This window comes from Vidua macroura, chromosome 2 (assembly GCF_024509145.1).
Source record: "Vidua macroura isolate BioBank_ID:100142 chromosome 2, ASM2450914v1, whole genome shotgun sequence".
In the NCBI taxonomy this organism is placed as follows: Eukaryota; Metazoa; Chordata; class Aves; order Passeriformes; family Viduidae; genus Vidua; species Vidua macroura.
In genome coordinates this window covers 3,816,655-3,839,466 of record NC_071572.1, presented here as the reverse complement: position 1 = coordinate 3,839,466, position 22,812 = coordinate 3,816,655, and the positions used below count along the sequence as shown (strand labels likewise).

At 42.1% G+C, this 22,812-nt stretch overlaps 1 protein-coding gene across 1 annotated transcript in view; it reads left to right on the top strand.

Annotated features, from left to right (window-relative positions):
• Positions 1–22,812, top strand: part of DSCAM (DS cell adhesion molecule) — a 446,151-nt gene that overhangs the window by 407,331 nt on the left and 16,008 nt on the right. Inside the window, exons 28-32 of the mRNA XM_053969848.1 lie at positions 1,027–1,057; positions 7,220–7,335; positions 9,667–9,816; positions 13,489–13,686; positions 17,880–18,182. Of these exons, the coding sequence (XP_053825823.1) occupies positions 1,027–1,057; positions 7,220–7,335; positions 9,667–9,816; positions 13,489–13,686; positions 17,880–18,182 (798 nt within the window). The remainder of the gene's footprint in view (positions 1–1,026; positions 1,058–7,219; positions 7,336–9,666; positions 9,817–13,488; positions 13,687–17,879; positions 18,183–22,812) is intronic.

Here is a 22,812-nt window from a genome sequence, read left to right as displayed (position 1 = left end):
ACCACAGAAATTAGTGCATTATGTTAATAAAGTTTTACAGAAGCCTACCTGAAAAACCAAACTTCAGCTGTGCCTTTTGAACTGATAAGTACTGAAATAATTATAGCCCCAAAGGATTTTTTTCTAATAATAGCAGCAATGACAAGAACAGGGGGAATATTTTTCCTTCAGCAGTGTCTTATTTTGCAGGGCTGATCCATGTGGGAATAAACCATCCTCTGTTTCATGTGTAGACCACACTCTGAAGACCCAGCAGTAGTTTTGAATTATTGCTAGTGGGAAAATATTCATATTTGAGTGGAACCAAGCAAGTTTCTGCCAGGGGAGGCTCAGGGTGGACACCAGGAGGAATTTCTTCATGGAAAAGGTGCTCAGGCCTTGGCAGGGGCTGCCCAGGGAGGTTTGGAGTGCCCATCCCTGGAAGTGTCCAATGAAGGTCTGGATGTGGCACTCAGGGCTCTGGGCTGGGAACAGGGTGGGAATCAAGCACAGCCTGGACTCTTGGAGGTCTTTTCCCACCTCAGGGATTTTGTTATTCTAAATTGACTCCTTGGAGACCGCCCTTGCTCACATCTGGTGCAATTACATTTGGTTTGGAAATGACAGGTTGACAACTGCTCATCCAGCCTGGCTTTGGCTCTTGCCCAGAGATGGGTATCAAAATTCCTATTTTCTTGCCTTTTCTTCTTCCTTCACCTGTTCATTTGCTACCCACAGCATGAAAGAACTGAGATCCTCATTATTTGTTAAATTGTTCCTATTTCTAATATGTTTGTGTAGCTTTTTTCTAGTTAAGCCAATGGTAACTTCTCTTATCATTTTTGGTGCTACTGAGGAACTAAACAGGACTGTTTGGAGCAGAAATGCAATTTTAGCAAAAGTAGGGACTTTGAGACACTCTTTTATTCTTGCCATTGATCTAGAAACAACGGTGGTGTTACACATGGCTGATTCAAATCACTTGTTAATAATGCATCTCTCAAATAGATTTTCATTTGTGATGACATTTCTTCTGTTTTCTTCTAGATGCAAAGAGTTTGGCCGAAATGCTTATGAGGTAAGAACAAATTGAATTTTATTGTATTTTTTTAATTGAAAAATGTCTGTCAACTACAGCATCATATTTAAGAATTGTTGTAGGGACAAATGGAGAAGTAAACTTTTTATTCCTAAACTCTTTTCCAAAACACACCATTTGTCTGTCTGTTAAGAACTGTGATGCACTGGTTGTTAGACATGAGAGAAAGAAGTCACTTTGTGGACAGTGTGAGGGGCTACAATGATAAAAAAACTGGCAACTTGTGTTAGATTAAATAGTAGAAGCTATGTAGGTCCATTTGGACATTTTACCTACTCTGAAAAACATTTTCCATAATATATATCAGAGTAATTGCTCTTCAGAGATCATCTGATTAAAGGCAATAAATTTCTGGCTGTGAATATCTCTAAACTTTGCAGCTCTGTTTATGTAATTCACTGTTGTGAGCTGCTTATACCCAAAGGTATAAAAGAGCAGGTAAATCCATTTATTATTTTTCACTTCTGTTCCATCAGCTCAGCATTCAGAAATCTAATTCAGTTGTTGAATTGCATCATAATGACTATTCTGGCACCACAATTCTTTCAAAGATGGAAATTTCATAACTTCAATGTTTATTGTTTTGTCTAGGGAAAATATTGAACTTTAGAACCGCTGCATATATTTGAAACTGGGATCAGCAAGGGATTATTTTTGAGTTCAAATGAATTTTGGGTTGCTAGAAAATATTTTTTATATTCCAGCAACAAATTTGAGAATGTCATAGGTATTTCACCACATGAACCACACTCCAAACTTCCTCACCCGTGATAAACTTCACTTCAATTGTAAGAATAAACTCAGCAAAGACATGGTGACAGATGGGTTTGGTGTAAATTCAGCTCTATGCCATCATATCTGTATAAGCCCAGTGATATTAACAGGACTGGTCATGCAGTCCAGGTCATCTCCTCCCTGGCTGCCCGTGGCAGCAAATTGTGGGGCTCAGCAGCTTCAGGAACGTTTGCCCTGATGGTTTCTGGTGTCACAGAAGACAGAACAGATCAGCACATGCAGCAAGTCTGTTCCCTTGATGCCTTGTGAAGTCTGATCTAGAGCAGAGGCTGGACAGAGCTAAAGAATAAAGCAGGGATTTATGAAAAGGATCTCCTCCATGGATCCACCTTGGGCAGCACCAGAGCCCAGCCAGGGCTGCACCCAAGAGGAACCAAAATGGTCCCAAAATGCACGAGCGCTCCCGGGGGCTCTCACTGGGATCAGCTCTGCTCCATTTGCACCTTGCAGTTCATTGTCCCATTCCAGCTTTAGCCCATGCACTCCCATCCTGCTTGTTTTTCTCTCTCCAGCCCACGCTGTTTGTGCTCTTGGGCCTGAGCTTTGGATCATTTGTCCTTGGTGCCCAGCTGGAGAAGGAATTTTTTGTCTCCCTGCTCTGTGAAGAGAGCTCACCATCCCCTCATATGAAGCTCAGAACTGCACACTAAAGCAGCACAAAACCTGAAACATAGAGAAGCTAAAAGTTAAGGCATCATCCTGAAGAAACCCAGCAGGGAAGCCCTGCATGGAGACTTTCAGTCCCAGTGACAACCACACAGAGCCCCTCTGCAAATCTGGTAATGCTCTGCCCTAACCCTGGCTGGCTTCACAAGCCTTGCCACCACTTCTGCAAGGCCATTTCAGGGTCTCACTCCTCTGACACTTAGAAAACTTCACCAAACTTCCCTCAGAAGTGCCCAGGTTTTACCCACTTTTTCCTTTGCTGATGGTTACCAAATTAAGGAATTTTTGTCCTCCCTGCCTGATGTTCTCAGAGAGCAGCCAGGTCCCCACTCAGTTCTTAGTTCAGACCTGTTTTTCCAGGTAACTCACCTGCCACCATTTCATTTGGCTTTTCCTTTCACCAGCATTGAAACATGGCCATCAATCTCTCATCTCATTTATTAACAAATAATCTTGGTTTTATCACATAAGCATATTTTATATTTCTTTTCTAAAAGTTTGAACAAAGGCAAATGGCTGTTAAATCAGAACCTCAGAGGAAATAGGGGATATAGGCTTACATTTACAGACATGCCAGAACTGGGAACTCTCATTTGTGACAAATCTGTGAAATACCTTCAACCAAAAGCTGAGCTACCCACAAACAACAGATGTTCCTGAAGGTGTAGCATGTGAATAATCAAAGGATAATAAGCCCTCTCCAAAACAACAATCATATATGATAAAGCCCCTGATATAGTTTATCTTTATGACTTTATCAAAATCTGCTATGATAAAAATATCAAGAAAGGGGGTACTTGGGGAGAGGGCAGAAAAGATGATTTCCTGCTTGGTAGGAAGGGTGAGGCCTGGAGAGAGCTCTGTGTATCTTTCCCTTTGAGGAGATTTTTGAGTGTGTGTAAATCGGATTAAAAATGGAGCTTTAGTCTTTGCTTTGAGAGTCACTGGCTTTGGCTGTGTAAGGCAAATGTCTGTGGAGCAGGGTAAGTCAGCAGTTTAATGGGAGCTGCACAACTCATTGCTGATGCCTTTCACACACAAATAAAAATCCCTGCTGTTGGATAAGCACAGCTTTTTAATGTTTCTTTTGGGTGAAAGCATCAGTCCAGCCATGCTTTTTGTAACAGTTCACTGTGAATCAGTTTAGCAATTCACTGAATTTTCAAATTTTGAACACAAGGTGAAGAATCCTTCATCCCCAAATATTCTGATTTAGTTTCCCATATGTTTTTACAACAAACTGTGGACTCTTTCAAAATGCCCTATACAATGTACTTGCTCTGGAAAAGGCCTTTTTATCCACAGACTCAACATAAAAGCTGTACTCAGACCAAAGGACCACCTGCCCAAATACCTGTTTTAAATAATGACAAAAGCAGGAACTTTAGTAGAGTAAAAGAATACAGCAAAGTACTGAGAATACTGAGGGATTCTTCAGAATGGAGAAATCTTTGTGGAGAACTCATTGAGGCATTTTCAGTTCCTGGAAGGATCTTAGGGAAAGGAGAGGGACATTTAATATGGGCAGACAGTGACAGGAAAAGGGGCAAGGATTTTAATCTGAAAGGGGGCAGGTTTAATTAAATATTAGGAAGAAATTCTTTACTCAGAGGGCAATCAGGCACTGGAACATGTTGTGCAGAGAAGTTGTGGATTCTTCATGCCTGGAAGTGTCCAAGGCCAGGCTGGACAGGGCTTGGAGCAACCTGGGATAGTGGAAGGTGTCGGTGCATGGTGTTGGAATGAGATGATCTTTAAGGTCTTTTCCAACCCAAGACATGATTCTGTGAGTCTGTGACCCAGCCTCCTGACAGGCTCCCAGTGCCTAATGATTTGGAGCTCAGAGATTCTTTGAACCAAAGGGAATTAATTATATTATACACACATCCGTACAAGGTCTGATAAGTAAAGAAAAGCACTTGCTTATGTTTGAGAATCTTATGTCTGTAAATATTAAAAAAATAAAGATAGATACATTTTATCCCTTTAAAGAATTAATCATTGTACTCCTCGTCCACCAGACCATTAAAATATGTTGACCTGAATTTAGTTTAGGAAATACTTCTAACCAAGCTTCAAAACTGAAACCTTCTTTGCCCTATTTCCAAGCCCTAGAGGCTCTTCATTGCTGTTGGCACTTTAGGATTTTATAACTTGAAAGCTGAGCTGTTGTGGTCTGCAAAAAAGAATTCAAAATTCCCTGAGCCAGAATGAGAGAGCATCCTAATCAGCAACAACCCCCTTGCTTCTGCCAACTGCCTGTGCTGTGTTTGGACACCCCATGTCACTGCTGCATGCAGGGGAATTAATTAGCTCAGCAAGGAGGAGGAGACACAGCCCACAAACCAAGGAATAACTCTCAAGAATAGCAGGGAACATTCCTGAATGTGGAAAGGTCTGGATTCCAGTTCTGGCTTGAAAAACCTCCCACATATTTTGCATGAAACTATCCCTGGAGCCAAGGTTGGGATTGGGAATTCTCTCTTGTCAGGTGAGACTGCAAATCTGGGGACAATTCTGCTCCTGCTCCCTGTGATCCAAACAATGCTTCCTGTGTTGGTTGAGTACTTTCCAATAATGGAAATACAGAGCATTCATCCTGCTGAAGAGCTCCAGCTCTGGGATTCTGGGATCTGCATTCTCTGAGCAGGAGTCTGATCCCATCCCTTTGTCCCCTGCATCCCCAGTGAGTGCAGAGGGGTGCAGTGTTGCATTTCCCAGACTCAGTCATGTACTGCACAGACTCTAGATGTATGACTATGTGTATCCTGCAACTATTGGATTATTGAAATTGGACATAAAAATAATCAGTTTCCTTCTGATTCTGAACTGAAAGAGGGCAGGTTTAGACTAAATATTAGGAAAAAATTCTTTACTCAGAGGGCAGTGAGGCACTGGAACAGGTGCTCTACATTTGCTCTACAACTTTGGGCAAGTCTCGAGCAGTCCAACATTCCAAGGGCCTGTATCCAAGCATATTTGGCATGCAGATAAAATATTCCTGTCTGATTCTCTTAACATTCCAGCAACCTGAGTGGCACCCACTCCATGCAGAGACTTAGAGAACACCAGTGTGGAATTTATCTCCATTTGACAATACTACATGTCTTTGAAAATGTATGTGTTAGTAAGACCCTGTGACGACCATTCTCCCCTCATTATATACGGAGAAAAGTCTGGAGGCCCTTGGGAGGTTCTCCTGATACTTTGCTTCCATGGTGATTGGATGAGGCACCAGTTGTGGCCTGTTTGAATGCATTTCAACTATCCATGTGTATGTTATGGGAACAGCACCATCTAATCACCCAGGAGAAGAGAGAGATATTAAATTTAGGATGCATAGATGGTGCTAATGCTGGGGACCACAACAGCGGGGAAAGCCAGGAGGTGAAAATCAGAGAGGTGCTCCCAGGTGCCTTGTGGATCTCACCCTTGGATTTGGAGCAGAACCACTGACCACAGGGCTAGAAAATTCCTCCAAAAAAGGACTCCAGGAGAACCTCCAAACCTGAGGTTACTGACGTGGAGACACAGCAGGAGGTTAACACAAATTTCCCGGAGATGTGGGCTCACCACACGTGGATTAATCTCCCGTGCTCACAGAAGAGCTGAGCTTATCCCTTTAAGAGTCCTCTGCTGATTCCATTAACCACAATAATTCACTGCCAAAGCAGAATTAAACTGAGTGATCTGCAGCCATTTTATACTAGAAAATGAACCTCCACTTGGATCATACAGCTCTTTGAAGCCTGAGCACCTGGATCACACTGCTGGCTGATTTGTCTCAACTCTCCACAGCCTCCCTGCGTGAAGTATTTGCAAATATTTCATTTCATCCAGAGAGTAATTACATCTAAAAGGGCAAAATGTTTCTGTTTAGTGCAATCTGAAGGTTTCTTGGTGCAGGTTCTGTGCTAGAAATGACTGTGGCACTTGGTTTTACCATCCATTTTCATTTGCTTTTGGTAGACAGCTCATTTAAGAAGTCATTTTCTGGTACACAAACTTCAAAATGAAATAGTTTCAATTTGCATGATGATAAAATAATTGGTTTATGTTCTTTTTTAGATTATTGCATCAATCAATTAGACATAATCCACAAATGTAAACAAGATTTGCAATTTTTGTCTTGGAACATCAATGGGGCTAAAGCCTTTATTTATTTTATGCAATCTATGAATATTATGCTTAGCTATTAATTTGCTTTTTCATTTATCAGTCAAAGTGATATTTGAAACGTAGCTAATTAAAACTAATGAAAAGATAAAAAAACAATTAGAAATTACTCAAGACATCATTTTCCTACCAACCTGTTTGATCAGCTGTGTGTTGCTTTACTCAGATTCATGAGGAGTGAAAGAAAAGGTCCATCTTCCAAAGTGTTTTTATTCATTTCATTATGACAACACTTGAAGAAAACTGTGTGAAATTCTCAGGTTCCTGCTGATAGAGGACAGACCACATCCCTCCACACTGTGCATTCATCTAATGCCTTGGCATGTGCAATAAATTAATACCATGCACTTGTTCTGAAGAGGGCAAAATCAAATGTATGAGTGGTTTTTGCTGATTATGGTCACATTGGTTTTTTTGAGCTGGACAGATTGAAAATTAGGAAGTTTGCAAATATCTTTTCATTTGGGCTGAATGTTAACATCTTCATTTCTCTTTTGTTTTCAGCAAGAACACCAGGACATCAGACACACTTAATAAGCAGCAGCAAACACTGAGGATGCACATAGACATTCCCAGAGCACAGCTGCTGATAGAGGAGAGGGACACCATGGAGACCATTGGTAAATTGAGCTTTTTCCCCCTGGTTAATGTAACAGGTCCTTTTAGGTGGAATTCCTTTACTCCACACCTTTTCCCTGCTGCACACATCAAGAGAAAAGAGCTACAAAGTAATTTGAAAACCGGACTGGGGTTTATTTTCCCTCCCCTTTGAGTCATTTCCCACTAAAAGTAATCTCAGTATAGGATCTAAAATAATGCAGGACATTAGGAAAATGAAATTGTTGGAAAGAGTTTCTTGAAGAAAATGTAATTGAGGATTGGCAGTTTTATGATTTTCATTCTGATTTCTCATTTGGCTCTGAATAGGCAGTTGGATCACTGACATTACTTAAAGGGAAAATGAAATTCTGAAACTGCACTCTCAGTATCTGAAGATTTGCTACAGCTAACTTTTAAAACTTACATGTTGCATATTGTATCTACCTGTTCATAGCACATGATATTTCAACATTTTGATCAGTTTTCAGCTTCTGTGTATCCACGCAAAATTCAAATCTAAACTGTTTGATGCTACAGAAAACAAGATTTCTCATGGGGCTGGTACTTAACCGAAGTGTCACAAGAAATAAAATAGTTTGGTGTTGGGGTTTTTTTCCCAAATAATTAAAAAATATCCAGAAACACAAAATAGAAATGCAGCCTGATGCCGTGACTGTATGAGCACACACTGTGGCAAGACACTCCTGACCTTGTTAGGCTTCTGACTTTACATTTTTTGGATAAAAATCTGTATAAAAGAAGCTGACAATGCAACAGCATCCAGCAATGGTGTGGCCAGAGAGGAAAGTCAGCAAACTGTGAGCAGCATCTCTGCACCTCCTGTTTATGCCCATTCCAGGTTTGAAAAGGAGACTTTCAGACTTTCTAAAATCATTATCTAAGCTCCCCAAAATCTGCCCTTTGTGCCAGGCTTCATCCTAAAGACAGCTTTAACTTTTGAGTGGCAGCTGCTGAGCACTGGGGGGTTCCAGTGAAAATACTCTTAGAGCCTGAACTGCAGCAATGTGATCAGGGCCTTGCTAAGAGGCAGCTTTCCACCCAGAATAAGCAGGGATTTTGGCAGGGTTTGACAGAGTTTGCTGCCAAGAAGCTTTATTCCCAACCTGAATAAGAGCTCATCTTTTGCCAGAGACGGAGTGATTTGATTCCTAATGTTATTCTATTTATAGCCATCTTTGGGTAAAAAATGTGTGTTCTGTTATTGAGCAGAACTGTTCATCCTAATGGTGTCTTGTCAAGTTAAAAAAAAAAAAATCCAAAACAAAAGCCAGGAATGCTTACAAGAAGTGGATCAACCTCTGCTGACTAGTAAATACCCAGAAGTCCAGCTGCTGCCAGTTCCTTAGAACACATTACAAAACTATATAGCACAGCACAGCAGGAAATCCTTGAGGCTTTTCTTGCAATTCTGAATGGATAAAAAGACTGTAAAGAATGCAAAAGAAAGTGTGATAGCACACCAAATTGTTGTTCTGCAAGCACAAAGCAGTGAAAGATTTATTGCTGTTAAACCATCCATAATCAAGTGGGCCAGATTCCTCCTTGGAGCAAAAAAAAAATTTGATACAGAGATCACAACTGGAAAAAAAAAATTAAAAAGGAAGCAAGTGCTGTGTAGCACTGCAATGATCAAGGTCTGTGTAGAAATTTGGAGAATATATCCTACCAGACAGGGAAGAAATAGAAGCAGAACCACACAGCAGGAAAGGTTAGTGCTCACCTTTTTCTTCCTTCCCATGGTCAGGCTTAACCTCACACCTTTATCTGAAGCTACAGAAAAAAACAGTCCTGGGTCAGGGTCATCCCTTCTGCAATATTCTGTTTCTGCAAAAATGGGGAGAGGGGGTTGGTTAACAACACCCCCTAACGACCTCCTTTTGGGAAGACAGGGGTGGTTTCTCTGAGGATATTTCTAATCATGCTAATAAAGAGAAATCAGTGGAATATGTTTTTGAAAAGCTCGTCTGAGCTCTCTGAAAGTGGAGGGGAAGAGGGCAGTGTTCAAAGGATGGGAAGGAAGGAATTGGGGCCACAAATGACAACACACAAATCAGCTCTTTGTGAGCATGTTTAACAGTCTGCCCCAGTTGCATGTCTCTAAGGTGAAATCACCAGGAAAAATGAAAGTTATTCTTTAGTTTTATATGGGATTTGAGTTTAAACCCAGAGGTTTAAACTTCCCTTCAAAGCCACCTGGGCCCTGCAGAGAGCAGGGAGCTGCTCTGCCCGCCGTGTCGCTGGGCTGTGGACGCTTGGGGACTCACTGCAAAGCTCTAACGAAGGCAAAGCCAGCACTCTGTGCTCATTATCTGATTATTTCCCACTTACAGACGACAGATCCACGGTTCTGCTCACTGATGCTGACTTTGGAGAGACGTCCAAGCAGAAGTCCCTGACTGTCACCCACACGGTCCATTACCAGTCGGTGTCACAAGCCACAGGGCCACTGGTGGATGTCTCTGATGCCCGGCCAGGAACAAGTAAGAACATCAGAAAACAGGGGTTGTTTTAGAGGGGAGAAAGCTGTAACAAAATAAATACTCTGTTCCTGTATTTGTATCCTCATCCTTCTGTCTGAGAGTGGAGAGAAATCTATTTAGGTCAGCAGAGGACATTGTTTAAGCTATTGCACTTAGTGATTCAGTATGGGGAAAATTGCATCTGCATCTGAAATGGAGGTGTAATTTGAAATAATTCATACCTGGCCTTCATTAAACCAAATGCATGCTAGATTTTAATTACCAGAATTTATTGGGTAAATTACCTTAATGGATTTTAGTATGTAATACACTTTTTTTTTCCCTCTGTGATCAATCTTTATTGTATTTCAAAAGCAACTTTCCTCCTACCTCTCCATCAGGCAAAAAAAAAAAAAAGCAATTCTCATTATTACTTTTTCTGAAAAAGTTGTATTTTGGGCTTTAGTTATTATGGTAAATTACTTTTCTCAGATATATTCATGCCAAGTTGTTCTTATAGTGATTAAAATACTATCATAAATTTATATACTGATGCAATCCATTCTTCTCATTCCTGTCATGAATATATTCTCTATCTATGTAAATGGATAAAAAAAATACTAGGTTGAATGATTAGTTATGAGTTAGAAATTTTACCAAAATGTATTTCACTACAGTGTGCAATTTCTGAAATCTCTTAGGTTATCTGTGCCTTGATTGTTTCAGAATTTCCTTGTTGAGTTTGGTGAACATAAATGCTGAAAGCTCAGTTGCTAGAATGCAGATAATTCAAAAAATCCATTTCCACCACAATCTTTTAAATAAGAGGTGTTCTAGTCCAGGCCTTGGTGCTTTTTTAGCTCTTTCATCTTTTTTCAGGTCATTCCTCGAAGACTAGATTTTCTAATAAGGAAAGAGGCATCACCCCAAAACCTTAGGCCTGTGTCATGCCACAGAACTTTATAGCACCTTCCTTTCTAATGCCTCTTTGTGTGCTGTTCTGTGCTCGATTCCTCTGCAGCCAGGGAGAGAATTCCTTCAAATTAAATGTGGATTTAACGCGTGTGTAAGAATATGATCAGTGTCCAGCCCTGCTTGGAAATAAAAACCCACCAGCACTTTTATTAAGCAGTACAGATCTGACTGCAGCAGTGCACAGGGCTGGGTCAAAGACTTCCAGCTAATGTTCTCTGGATTTAAGACACTAATCCAGCTTTGCTGCGGGCTGGGTGATGGGATTTTGTCTAGAGCCACCACTTGTGCTGTGAAGAGGAGAGCAGAGCCCAGCTGGGTGGCTCAGAGGTTATGGACCCTCCTGTCTGAGCCCACTCACCTTCACTGAGTGACAAATATTCCTTTACAGCATATTTGAAGTTCTTCTCTCGTCCTTATTTATTTATTTATGGAAGAGTTGTTCTGTGAACCTTTGCCTTGCTGACCTCAGCTCTCTCCAGTTGTGTTTGACGGCACAGCTGGCACAACCAGGGTACCAGCTGTGTTTCCATCCCACTGCCAGCTCTGGAATTGCTCTGCCTGTGCTGCACAGCCCCTCACAAAGGCACAGCACGGCTGGAGCTGACCTCCTGCTCATCAGGACGAGGACTGAGCTCCTGTGGGCTGGCAGAGGCTCTCCCAGCTCATTCCCATTGCTGACAGGATCCTCCCGAGCCACAGGATCAGAGGTTGGGGTCCAGAGGGACATCAGGGCACTGCTCAGTCCAGCCCCTCTGCTGAAAGCAGGGTCAGCAAGGGCTGGCTGCTCAGGAACATCCCCAAATGACTTCTGAATGTCCCCAAGGTGGGAACTCCACCTCCTGTGCCAGGGCTCAGTCTCTCTCACATTAAACTGTTTCCTGATGCTCAGGACGAAGCTCCCAAGTTTCTCCTTGTGGCCATTGCCCCTGGTCTTCTCACTGGGCACCTCTGACAGAAACTTGGCTCTTGTCCTCTTGCCCCTCAGGTATTTCTGTACATCGACAGCATTCCCCCAAACCTTCTCTTGTCCAGAGCAGGCAGCCCCAGCACTGTGCCAGGAGCTGTTCCCACCAGCACTCTCCTCCTGTTCTCCACGTTGTCCCCTGAATGAGGCTCACTCCTGGCCACACCACAGCCACGTGCCACTTTCCCAAGTGTTGGTTTGTGCCACACTGAGCACGGATTTGCATGTTGTCCATGTGAGGCAGCTCTGTGCTGCACTACCAGGAGGATCAATTATCAGTGGCACCAGGTTCTGATTTTTCCACTGCTGTAGGGAAAAAAAAGGAGACGGATCAGACCTTTATTTGTAAATAAATGCCTTGTTTCTTTGAAGCAGCAGGATACAAATTCTCACTGGGAATGCTTAGGCAGGAGCAGTGCTCAGAGTCATTATCTGGGTATTGCTTTTTCTTTCAATTTCTTCTGCTAAAGTCTCTTACCTCAAAGACTGACAACTTCATCATTTGAATGTCAAAGAACATTTTGAATAGATTTGAATTTTTCATTTCTAATACCCTTTCTATTGTTAGTGATATCCTTTCAGAAGCTTTGAAGAGAAATCCTTCCGTGCTGATGTAGTCACTCTCTGTTTGCCACATAATGACTTTTTCTCTTGCCCTTGCTTTTAGACTCACTTTTAGGGCAGAACTCTTTATTAATAAGTTCAAGGAGGTCAATTTTGGCACATTGTTTGCTTTTATAGTCTTGGTCACTATATTATCTCTAAGTTAATTTAAAAAGTACAACACTGATGACCTTAAACCGGTAGCATATGATTTTTTAAAGTTTGAGAAATTGTATTAATTTACTAACTGTTCCAAAGCAGCCAAATCTTTATGAACCTGTTCCCCCTGAAACTCTGATGGCACTATTACATCTTATGATTTATGTCTTGGCCACTTGTTAAAATAGGAAATCTGTAGCTGATCAATACTGTAATATAGTGACAGTATGTCCAGAAGAGGGAATTACAGCCCCACATTTCTGAGCACATCTGTTTCAAAACTGACAGCAGGTGCCTGGTGCAGGCTGCTTCTGTGGGCACATCCATGCTGATAATTTACCTTGCACTTCACTTGAGGTGTGGTGTGAAATCCCTGACCAGATCTATTTGCCTTGTGCTCTTCCAGTTCTCAGAGTGGTTTTGGTGCTGCAGAACTGCTTGTCTTGGAGTAAAGGGATAATGAATGTGTCAATGGAAGAATGATGGGGCCTTCAGCTCTTCAGTTCTGCCCTTGATAAAATGTAGAGTTTCATTAGAAAGAGAGTAGTTCTAGAAAAGCATCAGCAGTTTGGTAATGATCAGCATTAACACTGTTCATTTTTTTTTCCCCAAAAAAGAATGTCTTGATTTTGGGGTTTTTTAACAAAGATGATTTCAGTGGCCATCCCCTTCTGGAAGGGGAAAGTGAAGGGCTGGGCACCAATCTCTCTGCTGACCAGGGACAGGACACATGGAAATGTTTGGAGCTGTGTCAGGGGAGGATTGGGTAGGATTTTAGATAAAGGTTCTTCACCCCCGAGGCTGCCAGAGCTCCAGGAGTGTTTGGACACCGCTCCAGGGATGCCCAGGGTGGGATTGTTGGGGGGTCTGGGCAGGGCCAGGGCTTGGACTGGGTCATCCCTGTGGGTCCCTTCCAGCTCAGGACATTCTAGGACTCTGTGATTCTGACAGGGCTGCTTTCCTTCCCAACCCTTCTCTGCCATCCCTCACAGATCCCACCACGAGGAGGAGTGCCAAAACCGGACCCACCGCGCGCAACCGCTACGCCAGCCAGTGGACCCTCAACAGACCCCACCCCACCATATCAGCCCACACCCTCACCACAGACTGGAGGCTCCCCACACCCAGGCCAGCAGGATCAGTGGACAAGGAAAGTGACAGCTACAGCGTCAGCCCCTCGCAGGACACAGGTACGGACAGGGCTCCCCACAGGACACTGGGACAGCAGCAGCTGCTGCCATCCTATTGCTGACAGGATCCCAACAGCTCCTGATATCCCATTGCTGACAGGATCCCATTGCTGACAGGATCCCAGCAGCTCCTGATATCCCATTGCTGACAGGATCCCATTGCTGACAGGATCCCAGCAGCTCCTGATATCCCATTGCTGACAGGATCCCATTGCTGACAGGATCCCAGCAGCTGCTGCCATCCCATTGCTGACAGGATCCCAGCAGCTGCTGACATTCCCATTGCTGACAGGATCCCAACAGCTCCTGATATCCCATTGCTGACAGGATCCCAGCAGCTGCTGCCATCCCATTGCTGACAGGATCCCAACAGCTCCTGATATCCCATTGCTGACAGGATCCCATTGCTGACAGGATCCCAGCAGCTCCTGATATCCCATTGCTGACAGGATCCCAACAGCTCCTGATATCCCATTGCTGACAGGATCCCATTGCTGACAGGATCCCAGCAGCTCCTGATATCCCATTGCTGACAGGATCCCAGCAGCTCCTGATATCCCATTGCTGACAGGATCCCAGCAGCTGCTGCCATCCCATTGCTGACAGGATCCCAGCAGCTCCTGATATCCCATTGCTGACAGGATCCCAGCTCCTGCTGCATCCCATTGCTGACAGGATCCTCCCAAGTCACAGGATCAGAGGTTGAGGTCCAGAGGGACATCTGGGCACTGGTCAGTCCAGCCCCTCTGCTGAAAGGGTGAGCTAGGGCTGGCTGCTCAGGAACATCCCCAGATGACTTCTGAATGTCCCCAAGGGTGGGAACTCCACCTCCTGTGTGGACAGCCTGTGCCACCTGTTCTGTTCCTGGGTGTGCCTTGTTTGGAGCTCAGGTGTTGTTGTTCTTCCCTTGCCAGGGTGGTTTTTCTGTAGGTTATTTATGAGGGGTGCCAAAAATGCTTGTAGAGATAATGACAACAAATATTGTGCCTCTGGTTCCTCATTCCACACACATCCTTTGAAAGACATCCTTCCTTTGAAAGACAAGGTCGTAAATTTTCCTGTAGCTTCCTGCACCAAAAAGCAAAAGTAGGAGAATTTGACTAGGAATGGACAATATTAGTCAGCAAGAATATCCTTGAGTCATATTTCTTATGATTTTAGGATCTGAATAACCTTCAGGTTAGTATTTTTATTTTCCTATTCCTGTAATATGTTCATTCTCAGTGGGAAAGAGAAGAGGAAAAAAAAAAAAAGGAAAACTCTTGAATTAGAGTCCAACTAAAAATCCATTCATAGCACTGAATTCTGCATCAGCTGGCCAGGATTTTCCTGAGAAATAGCATGGGGTTTATTCCTCTAGATGACAAGTGGGGAGACACTGAACACACAGTCTACCCGCAGCCCTCATCTCTTCTTGATGCCTTCACATCATAAATGCAACTGGAAAAAAAAGCTTTTTCCACTGTCCTATGCTGAAAAAGCAAGCAAAAAAAGACAAATAAATGAATAAATTATTAACTAGAAGAACAATCATGAAGTAAATCTAATAAAGGTTAAAAAGGAAGAAATGTAAAATATTTCTCAAAGGGAAGTCTGACCAAAGTGAAGCCAGGCTTCCTCAGAAGGAATTGCCAACTATCTCTCCTGATTTTAGGAGAAAGGTGTTCATGATGTGTTAGGGCTACCAAGCAGTGGATGTGAGTGGCCTTTCACCATAAAAAGCAGTATGACTGGTTTGTTTTCTGTATGAGAACAAATATCTGACTTCACTCATATTTAGTAATTTACAGCCTGGAGTTCTCAGTGTTTCATAATTCACCCTCTTAAACCCCCATGTTTTCTCCATGGGGTAATGGCAGTCAATAGATTCCTCCAGCCAGCTGGCAATCTTCAGGTAGAATGATCATAAATTTTTAAGATTATTAAATATACAAATCTAAATATAAATAGAAAACCTCCTCTCAGAAACCCTTTCTGTAGACACTCCATATTTCAGGTGCATTTGGGTGTGTTCCAACCTGTTGTCACCAAAGGATATTTTCCAGTGTGTGTGGCAAAGGGCAGAAATTAAATTTACTGTGCGGTTTAGTAGATAAACTACATCCAATTATGTAAACAGACTTTATAATCTATATTTTACCAAGCCTACTTTTCTACTCTGTGTCTACCTTTGAGCTCACGGTGATTTATGTGAGGGATAGCAAGCTTTAAATCAAGAAAGCTTTTCTTGTGCCAAAAAAGATGTTCTATTACACCATTTGGTTTCTGGGAAAAGAGTAGAGCCCATTTAATTTAAGTGCTTCAGAAGTTTAAAACTTTCAAATAAACATATGTAGCCAAATTATGTGTTCAAGAATCAATTGAGCTAATGTGCACATTTGATCACTTCTCCAATCTGGGGTTCAGATTTCAGGAGCTGGTTGATGCAGTTGATATTTGGCAGAATTTAGCACTTATCAAAACAATTCCAGGCTTACAAAGCAGTAGCTTTTGAGCTTAGGAGAAATGCCTGGCAGCAGTTCATAGCTGTGACCGAGTTCTAATGTTCTAACTAGAGGCCATTAGAAATTTCCTGATCAATCTGTATTCATGAAGTTCAAGAAGTTTCATACAGTTCACCCTAGGCTTGGATAAACTTCCATCAAATCTAAAATAGGTGTTCAGGCAGATTGGTTCTGGAATATTCTCCCTCTTGGCATGGGATATGGGAAGCTGAAGCTGCAGGTCCTGAGCTCCAATGGACCAAGCTGTGACCTTTGCATGACCACGATATTCACACACACTGCTCCATGGCACTGGTCAACTGCTGCCTCCTGGGAGTTTCCAGCTGACCAGAAAGATGGGAAGACATCACTGAGGCCTGATGTACAAATCAAATGTGAAAAACAGAATGATGTTTCCTGTGGGTGGAAAGGAAAAAAGAAAAATCAAAAGAAACCCTGTTAAGTTCTAGTCAGCTCCAAATCTTAAGCAAGTTACAGCATCTTGCAGAAGTACTTGTCATTTTAAATAATGGATGGTCGTGTTTAAAAGTGGCAGGAGTATCATTCTTTGTGCACAATGAAAACTGATGCAGGGGTGCAGGCACACAATAAAAAAGATAAAGATTTGCAATAATGACACGCTTGCCTGCCTCTGGCTGCTGCAGGAGGTCCATTTTTATGAATTAGCTATTACACTGTGCCTGTTTATTGAACATCACCAACAAGCATTGTCTGAAATTGCACAGATCTTGTGATGGAACACGACTTCTGCCCAAGGAACTTTTCAAAGTCCTCTGCTCTTCCAGCCCACTGGAGTAGAAACACTGTGGGTGCAACAGCCCAGCAATTCCGTCCCTGCAGAAATGAGCCCTGCATTTCCAGAGGGCTTTTTAATGTATCAGTAGCCATTTACATCTTCAATAACAGTGTTGTTTAAGAAATATTGATATTCTCAGAAATTCATCAGCAGAAAAGAACAGCTTGTAGGTCATAATAACCTGTGTGTCAAATATGAATTCCCCCATTAGCTTCAGCAGCACTGAAAAAAGGCAACTGAATGACTGTAGGCTGTAGTTGCCAAATATTGCTTTCTGAAGACCTTTGTTCCGAATGAAATGAGTTAGTGTTTTACCTGGTGTCCAGAGAGATAATATCTGAGAGCTACTGCCTTCCTATCTGACCTTTGTTCTCAGCACTTTCCAGAAAAAAGAAAAAAAAAAAAAAATATATATATATATGATGGAAACAGGACAAAAATACTTTCCTTTCTCACCTGTACATAGCCCCAGTGAAATATTTCTGAGACGCATTAAAAAGATAATGTAAAAGAGCTGTTTCTTATCTTGCAAAATCTGGTTTGTGGGTTCGTAACCTTTTGAAGGCTTAGATTTAGAGAAATCATTTTTTGTTGAAAAAGTAATATTTTCCATGTAGTAAAGGTTGTTTTTTATAAAAGAAACATGAATTTAATGCTAAGGCACCTAATGCTGCTCACAGGAGAAGGCTTCACTTTAGATTATCTGTAATTGTCGAGTTTCTGACTAAACTAACACTTGTGCAGGCATTTGAAGCAGATTCATGTAAATCACCTTGATAATTTCAAATGCTCTTTGCTTTGCGCTGAAGTATCGTGCTCGTGGCTTTCCTCCTAAAAAAAAAGGACTGTGCAGATGTTTTCTCTCTCCCATTGCTCCCATTCCTGGCGCTCAGATCGGGCGAGGAGCAGCATGGTCTCCACAGAAAGTGCCTCCTCCACGTACGAAGAGCTGGCCAGGGCCTACGAGCACGCCAAGATGGAAGAGCAGCTGAGGCACGCCAAGTTCACCATCACGGAGTGCTTCATATCAGACACGTCCTCGGAGCAGCTCACGGCAGGGACCAACGACTACACGGACAGCCTGACGTCCAGCACGCCGTCCGAGTCGGGCATCTGCAGGTTCACCGCGTCCCCGCCCAAGCCTCAGGACGGAGGGCGGGTGACGAACATGGCAGTTCCCAAGGCACACCGCCCAGGTGAGGCAGCGGGGAGAAACGTTTGGGTCACCCCACTCCAGGGAGGGTTTCACACCACGCCCAGGCTGGGAAGCAGGAGAGGGTGGGTCATGAGATCGCCTGGTAGATGTAACTGGGGTTTGTCCTGTGCGGATGCCAGCCTGGTCAGGGAGAGAGAAACGGCGATTGTTTCTCACGGCGGCTTGTGAGAATTTTTAGGGAGTTGTAGGAATGTGATAACTTGTTAGTCTAAACAATCTGCAGGTGCTTTTTTTTTGCTTTTCCATTCCTCTCAAGGATGGTGTGTGAGAAAGGTGTTTTTATTAATTAACGAATCAAATAGAATGCATCGTACCAGTCGATTTAAGCCAAAGTGTCCTTTCCATAAAGGCCTTCTTTTCTTCCTTTTTACAATGCATCCTCATCTGTTCTTGTGTCATTCTTGGCACAAGGGTGACAGTCTTGATGCCTTTTTGGGGCTACCTAATAACAGAGGACGGACAAAATTATGGAATAAAAAGCAGATATATTTATTGAAGAGCCTTCAGGTACATTTTGGGTAGACAAAGCCTCCCCAGGGGCTACACCAAAATGGATTAAATGGGTTTTCACACTTTTATAAGTTTGGTCCATTTGAATATTGGAGGTTAATCTTCCAATTACAGCTTCGGGTAATGAAGTCATTTACCCCAAATTTGCTCCCCACAAACTCAGTTTTGTTTCCATCTCTCAAGGCCTGAGCCAGTGAGGTGTCCTTGATCCCCAGGCCTGAAGAGGAATTGTATTGTCTGACCAAACTGGGAAAGCAGCAGCTCACACTCTGTATGGAGTTTAGAGCTGTACACTAAAAAACTGCAGGATTACAAATACATGAAAAATAGAAAAGCTAAAATCCTAATCCCAGCTAATGAAACACATGAGCATATTCTCCCACGTACAGAAAACGTGGGAATTTAGGAGCAGAAAGAGGCTGGCTGAGCCATCAAATCCACTCCTCACACTTGCAGCCATCAGGCCATTGACCCTTCTGGGATAAATAAGACCATATGTGGGTGCATCTGCCCATCTCCAGCTCAAACCAGCCTCTAATAAACCCTGTCTCACTGCACTGCTTCGTGCTTGGGAGCAAAAGCTGGCTCTCATTAACTGCTCATAAAGACAGATTGCAGGAGATGTGCTTGTCCCTTCTGCCTTGTGGCTTGTCAGACATGTAACAGCCCTTTGGTGATGTCCTGGAGCTGTTCCACTCTCTCTCTCTTTGACATCACCTAATATCAAACTCGGGATATCTAAATCAGCAGGGAACAAAAAAAAAAAAAGGAGAAAATTAAGACTTCAGCTCCTTGCTGCCTGAAGGTATGTTGCAATGTATTTACAAGGGTTAAGCCATAGTGTGCACCAGCCAGCCTGCTTCTAAGTTTGTTATCAAAGCCTCAAGAATTCATCAAAGCTACTGAAACATAAATTGTACTGAATTGAAAAAGAAGTGACTAAAAAACCAAATACCAAGACCATAAAAACTAAATAACAAAAAACTATAAAACACCTAAACTATAATCAATCATATTCTCCAAAAATACAAACAAAACACAAATCAACAAAACAAAAACACCAATCAAAAAATGTATACTTAATAATTTATAAAATCTGTAAATATTTATATTACATAAACAATAAACAACATTTACTTAATCACGTTAATCAGTTATACAGAAATCCTAAATTTCCCACAAAGGTACTTAAGGTACATCCAACTCTTGGACTCAATCACATTTCCAGACCACAAACATGGTGTTTCTACTGATACTTTAGTTCCCAACAGCACAAACAGGTTATTTGTGGTACTCTGAGATCAAGCAGGTTATAAAATCTGAGAAGATTTGTCAGTCTTTGTTACAGGATATAGGATGTGACACAGCAGAGTAGGATTCAAATGGGGAAAAGACATAATTATATTTGTTTGCTTTCTGAAAACATGATTTGTTTTATTTTATTTTATTTTGTATTTTTATTTCATTTTATTTTATTTTAGTATCTAATTTTGCCAGTGTGAGTGCTGCTACTCAGATCCACAGAAAGCAATCAGTGATGCTCATCTACGTGAAAAAGAGTAATGGATAATCTCTGGAGGGTCTTTTGTTCAATATTCACCATAACAAGCAGTGGTTGGGAGGACAGAGGAATGGAAGGGAGACAGCAGGATCAGGAAGGGTCATTCAAAAGCAAGAACATTGAACAGAAAGCATCAAGGATTTGGCTGGAGAAAGCTAGAAGAAAAATGTGGGAAGAAAAAGCCCAAGCAGAAGGTAGACAGTTATAATACTCAAGGCAGGAAATTAGTGTGTCACAAAGATAGATAAGAGGGAAAATAAGTAAGAAATAAAGTACTGGGAGAAATTGCTGATTTCTGTGTAGTCACAGCGTAGAACCTCAAACCCAGGAGCTGTAGAAATAGATAAAGATAGAAATATTTTTCATTTCTAACTCCAAAGAAGTAAGATAAATATTTGTCCCTGCTCTGCTAAAGGGAAGCAGCTGCATTCACAGCTAAGTCAAAACTGAACTCTTTCCTTCCAAGCAGTCAACAGATATTTTTTATCATTTCTTTAACAGATAATTTGCCCTCTTTCCTTTCATGTTCCAAATACATTACTTTTGCATATATAGTATTTGGAAATATTCTAATATATTCCATATAAAGCTGATTTTCTTGAGGGCAGATAGAACCAAAATTTGGTCCCTGTGCTTGAGTAAAAAATCTTCCAGGGCTGGAACAACCCTAGAGCCCCTCCAGTGATTTACAGACTTGTAGTCATGTTTAGCTCTGTTATTTTTAATGGCTTTATTTTTTTTTTCCTACTTTTCTTGCTTAGCTTTAGCTTTACTTTGCAACAAGGAAATTTAATATATTATAAAATTAATAGTTAGCTTCATTACCTTGAAAGAATAATTGAGTGTTCCAGTGGGGCAATTTGAATGTTGGCCCATAAATATTGAATAATGCATTATTAAAGGTCACTTTATGAAGGGTTTTAAACAAAACATATGGATAGAAAGAACTTTCACCAGTAGCAGACAGACCAATATTTTTATTTTTAAGTCAGTGAGGAAACACTTACTGGGCATCTTTCTTCTTTTACCCACCACTTCAGAAATTTGCCAGAGGTAATTTGTAATTCAAATAGAATTAATCATTCTCCATTTAAGGACGTGGCGAAGAAATAAAAAAAAAAACTTCAGGTATTTGGTTCCAGTAGACGAGAACATTTGAGATAAATCACTGTGCTGCTTCAGCACACCTTTATTCTTCTTTGAAGTAAATCCTTTCTTTCAAGAGAACTTTCACCTGTTTTCATGGTGCTTTGCTTTTATTCTCAGCCAATTCAATCTTCCTGGGAAAATGTCACTTTCAATCACTTCTGCCTCTTCTACCTAATTTCTGTCCTCCCTTTTCAAACAGCTGCCTGTTGCATCTTATGGGTGCAGTAAAGTTCTCAGAGTTTGCAATAAGTACTATTTGTTTTTCAAAATAATTCCCAACAATTATAAGTATGAAGAAAGACTGTGAGAAAAACTTATTTTGGTAAATGGGGCATTTGGAAATTAATCCACCCAATAGAAAAAGCTGGAAATTAACTCACAGAAGGTAATGATGGAGTTTGCTGGTGAATTCCTGGGGATGGAGATGAGGCTGAGAGGCTTCTTGGTTCCTGCATCCTCCTTTTTGTCCTTCTTGAAGACAGGAGTGGTATTTGCTTTTCTCCAGTCTTCAGGCACTTCTCCCAGTCACCATGACCAATCAAAGACTATGGACAGAGGCCTCACTGGTATCTGCCAGTTCCCTCAGCACTTGTTAGGCACATTCCATCAAAGCCCATGGATTTACATTTATCCAGTTTGCTTAAGCATTCCCTGACCTGGTCCTTGTCCACCAGGGCTGAGTCTCTTGCTCCAGACTGTTCCACTGATCTCTTGCACCTGGGATTCCTGAAGGCTGCTCTGGCCATGAAGAGTGAGGCCAGTAAGGCATTCAGGGTCTCAGCCTTTTCCATGTCCTGTGTCACCAGGTTCTACTCAGCAGTGGGGCCACAATTTCCCTGGCCTTCCTGTTGTCACCATAAACTTACTGAAGCCTTTCCTTTCCTTTCCTTTCCTTTCCTTTCCTTTCCTTTCCTTTCCTTTCCTTTCCTTTCCTTTCCTTTCCTTTCCTTTCCTTTCCTTTCCTTTCCTTTCCTTTCCTTTCCTTTCCTTTCCTTTCCTTTCCTTTCCTTGCCTTTCCTTGCCTTTCCTTGCCTTTCCTTGCCTTTCCTTGCCTTTCCTTGCCTTTCCTTGCCTTTCCTTGCCTTTCCTTGCCTTTCCTTGCCTTTCCTTGCCTTTCCTTGCCTTTCCTTGCCTTTCCTTGCCTTTCCTTGCCTTTCCTTTCCTTTCCTTTCCTTTCCTTTCCTTTCCTTTCCTTTCCTTTCCTTTCCTTTCCTTTCCTTTCCTTTCCTTTCCTTTCCTTTCCTTTCCTTTCCTTTCCTTTCCTTTCCTTTCCTTTCCTTTCCTTTCCTTTCCTTTCCTTTCCTTTCCTTTCCTTTCCTTTCCTTCCCCTCCCCTTCCCCTCCCCTTCCCCTTCCCCTTTCCCCTTTCCCCTTTCCCCTTTCCCCTTTCC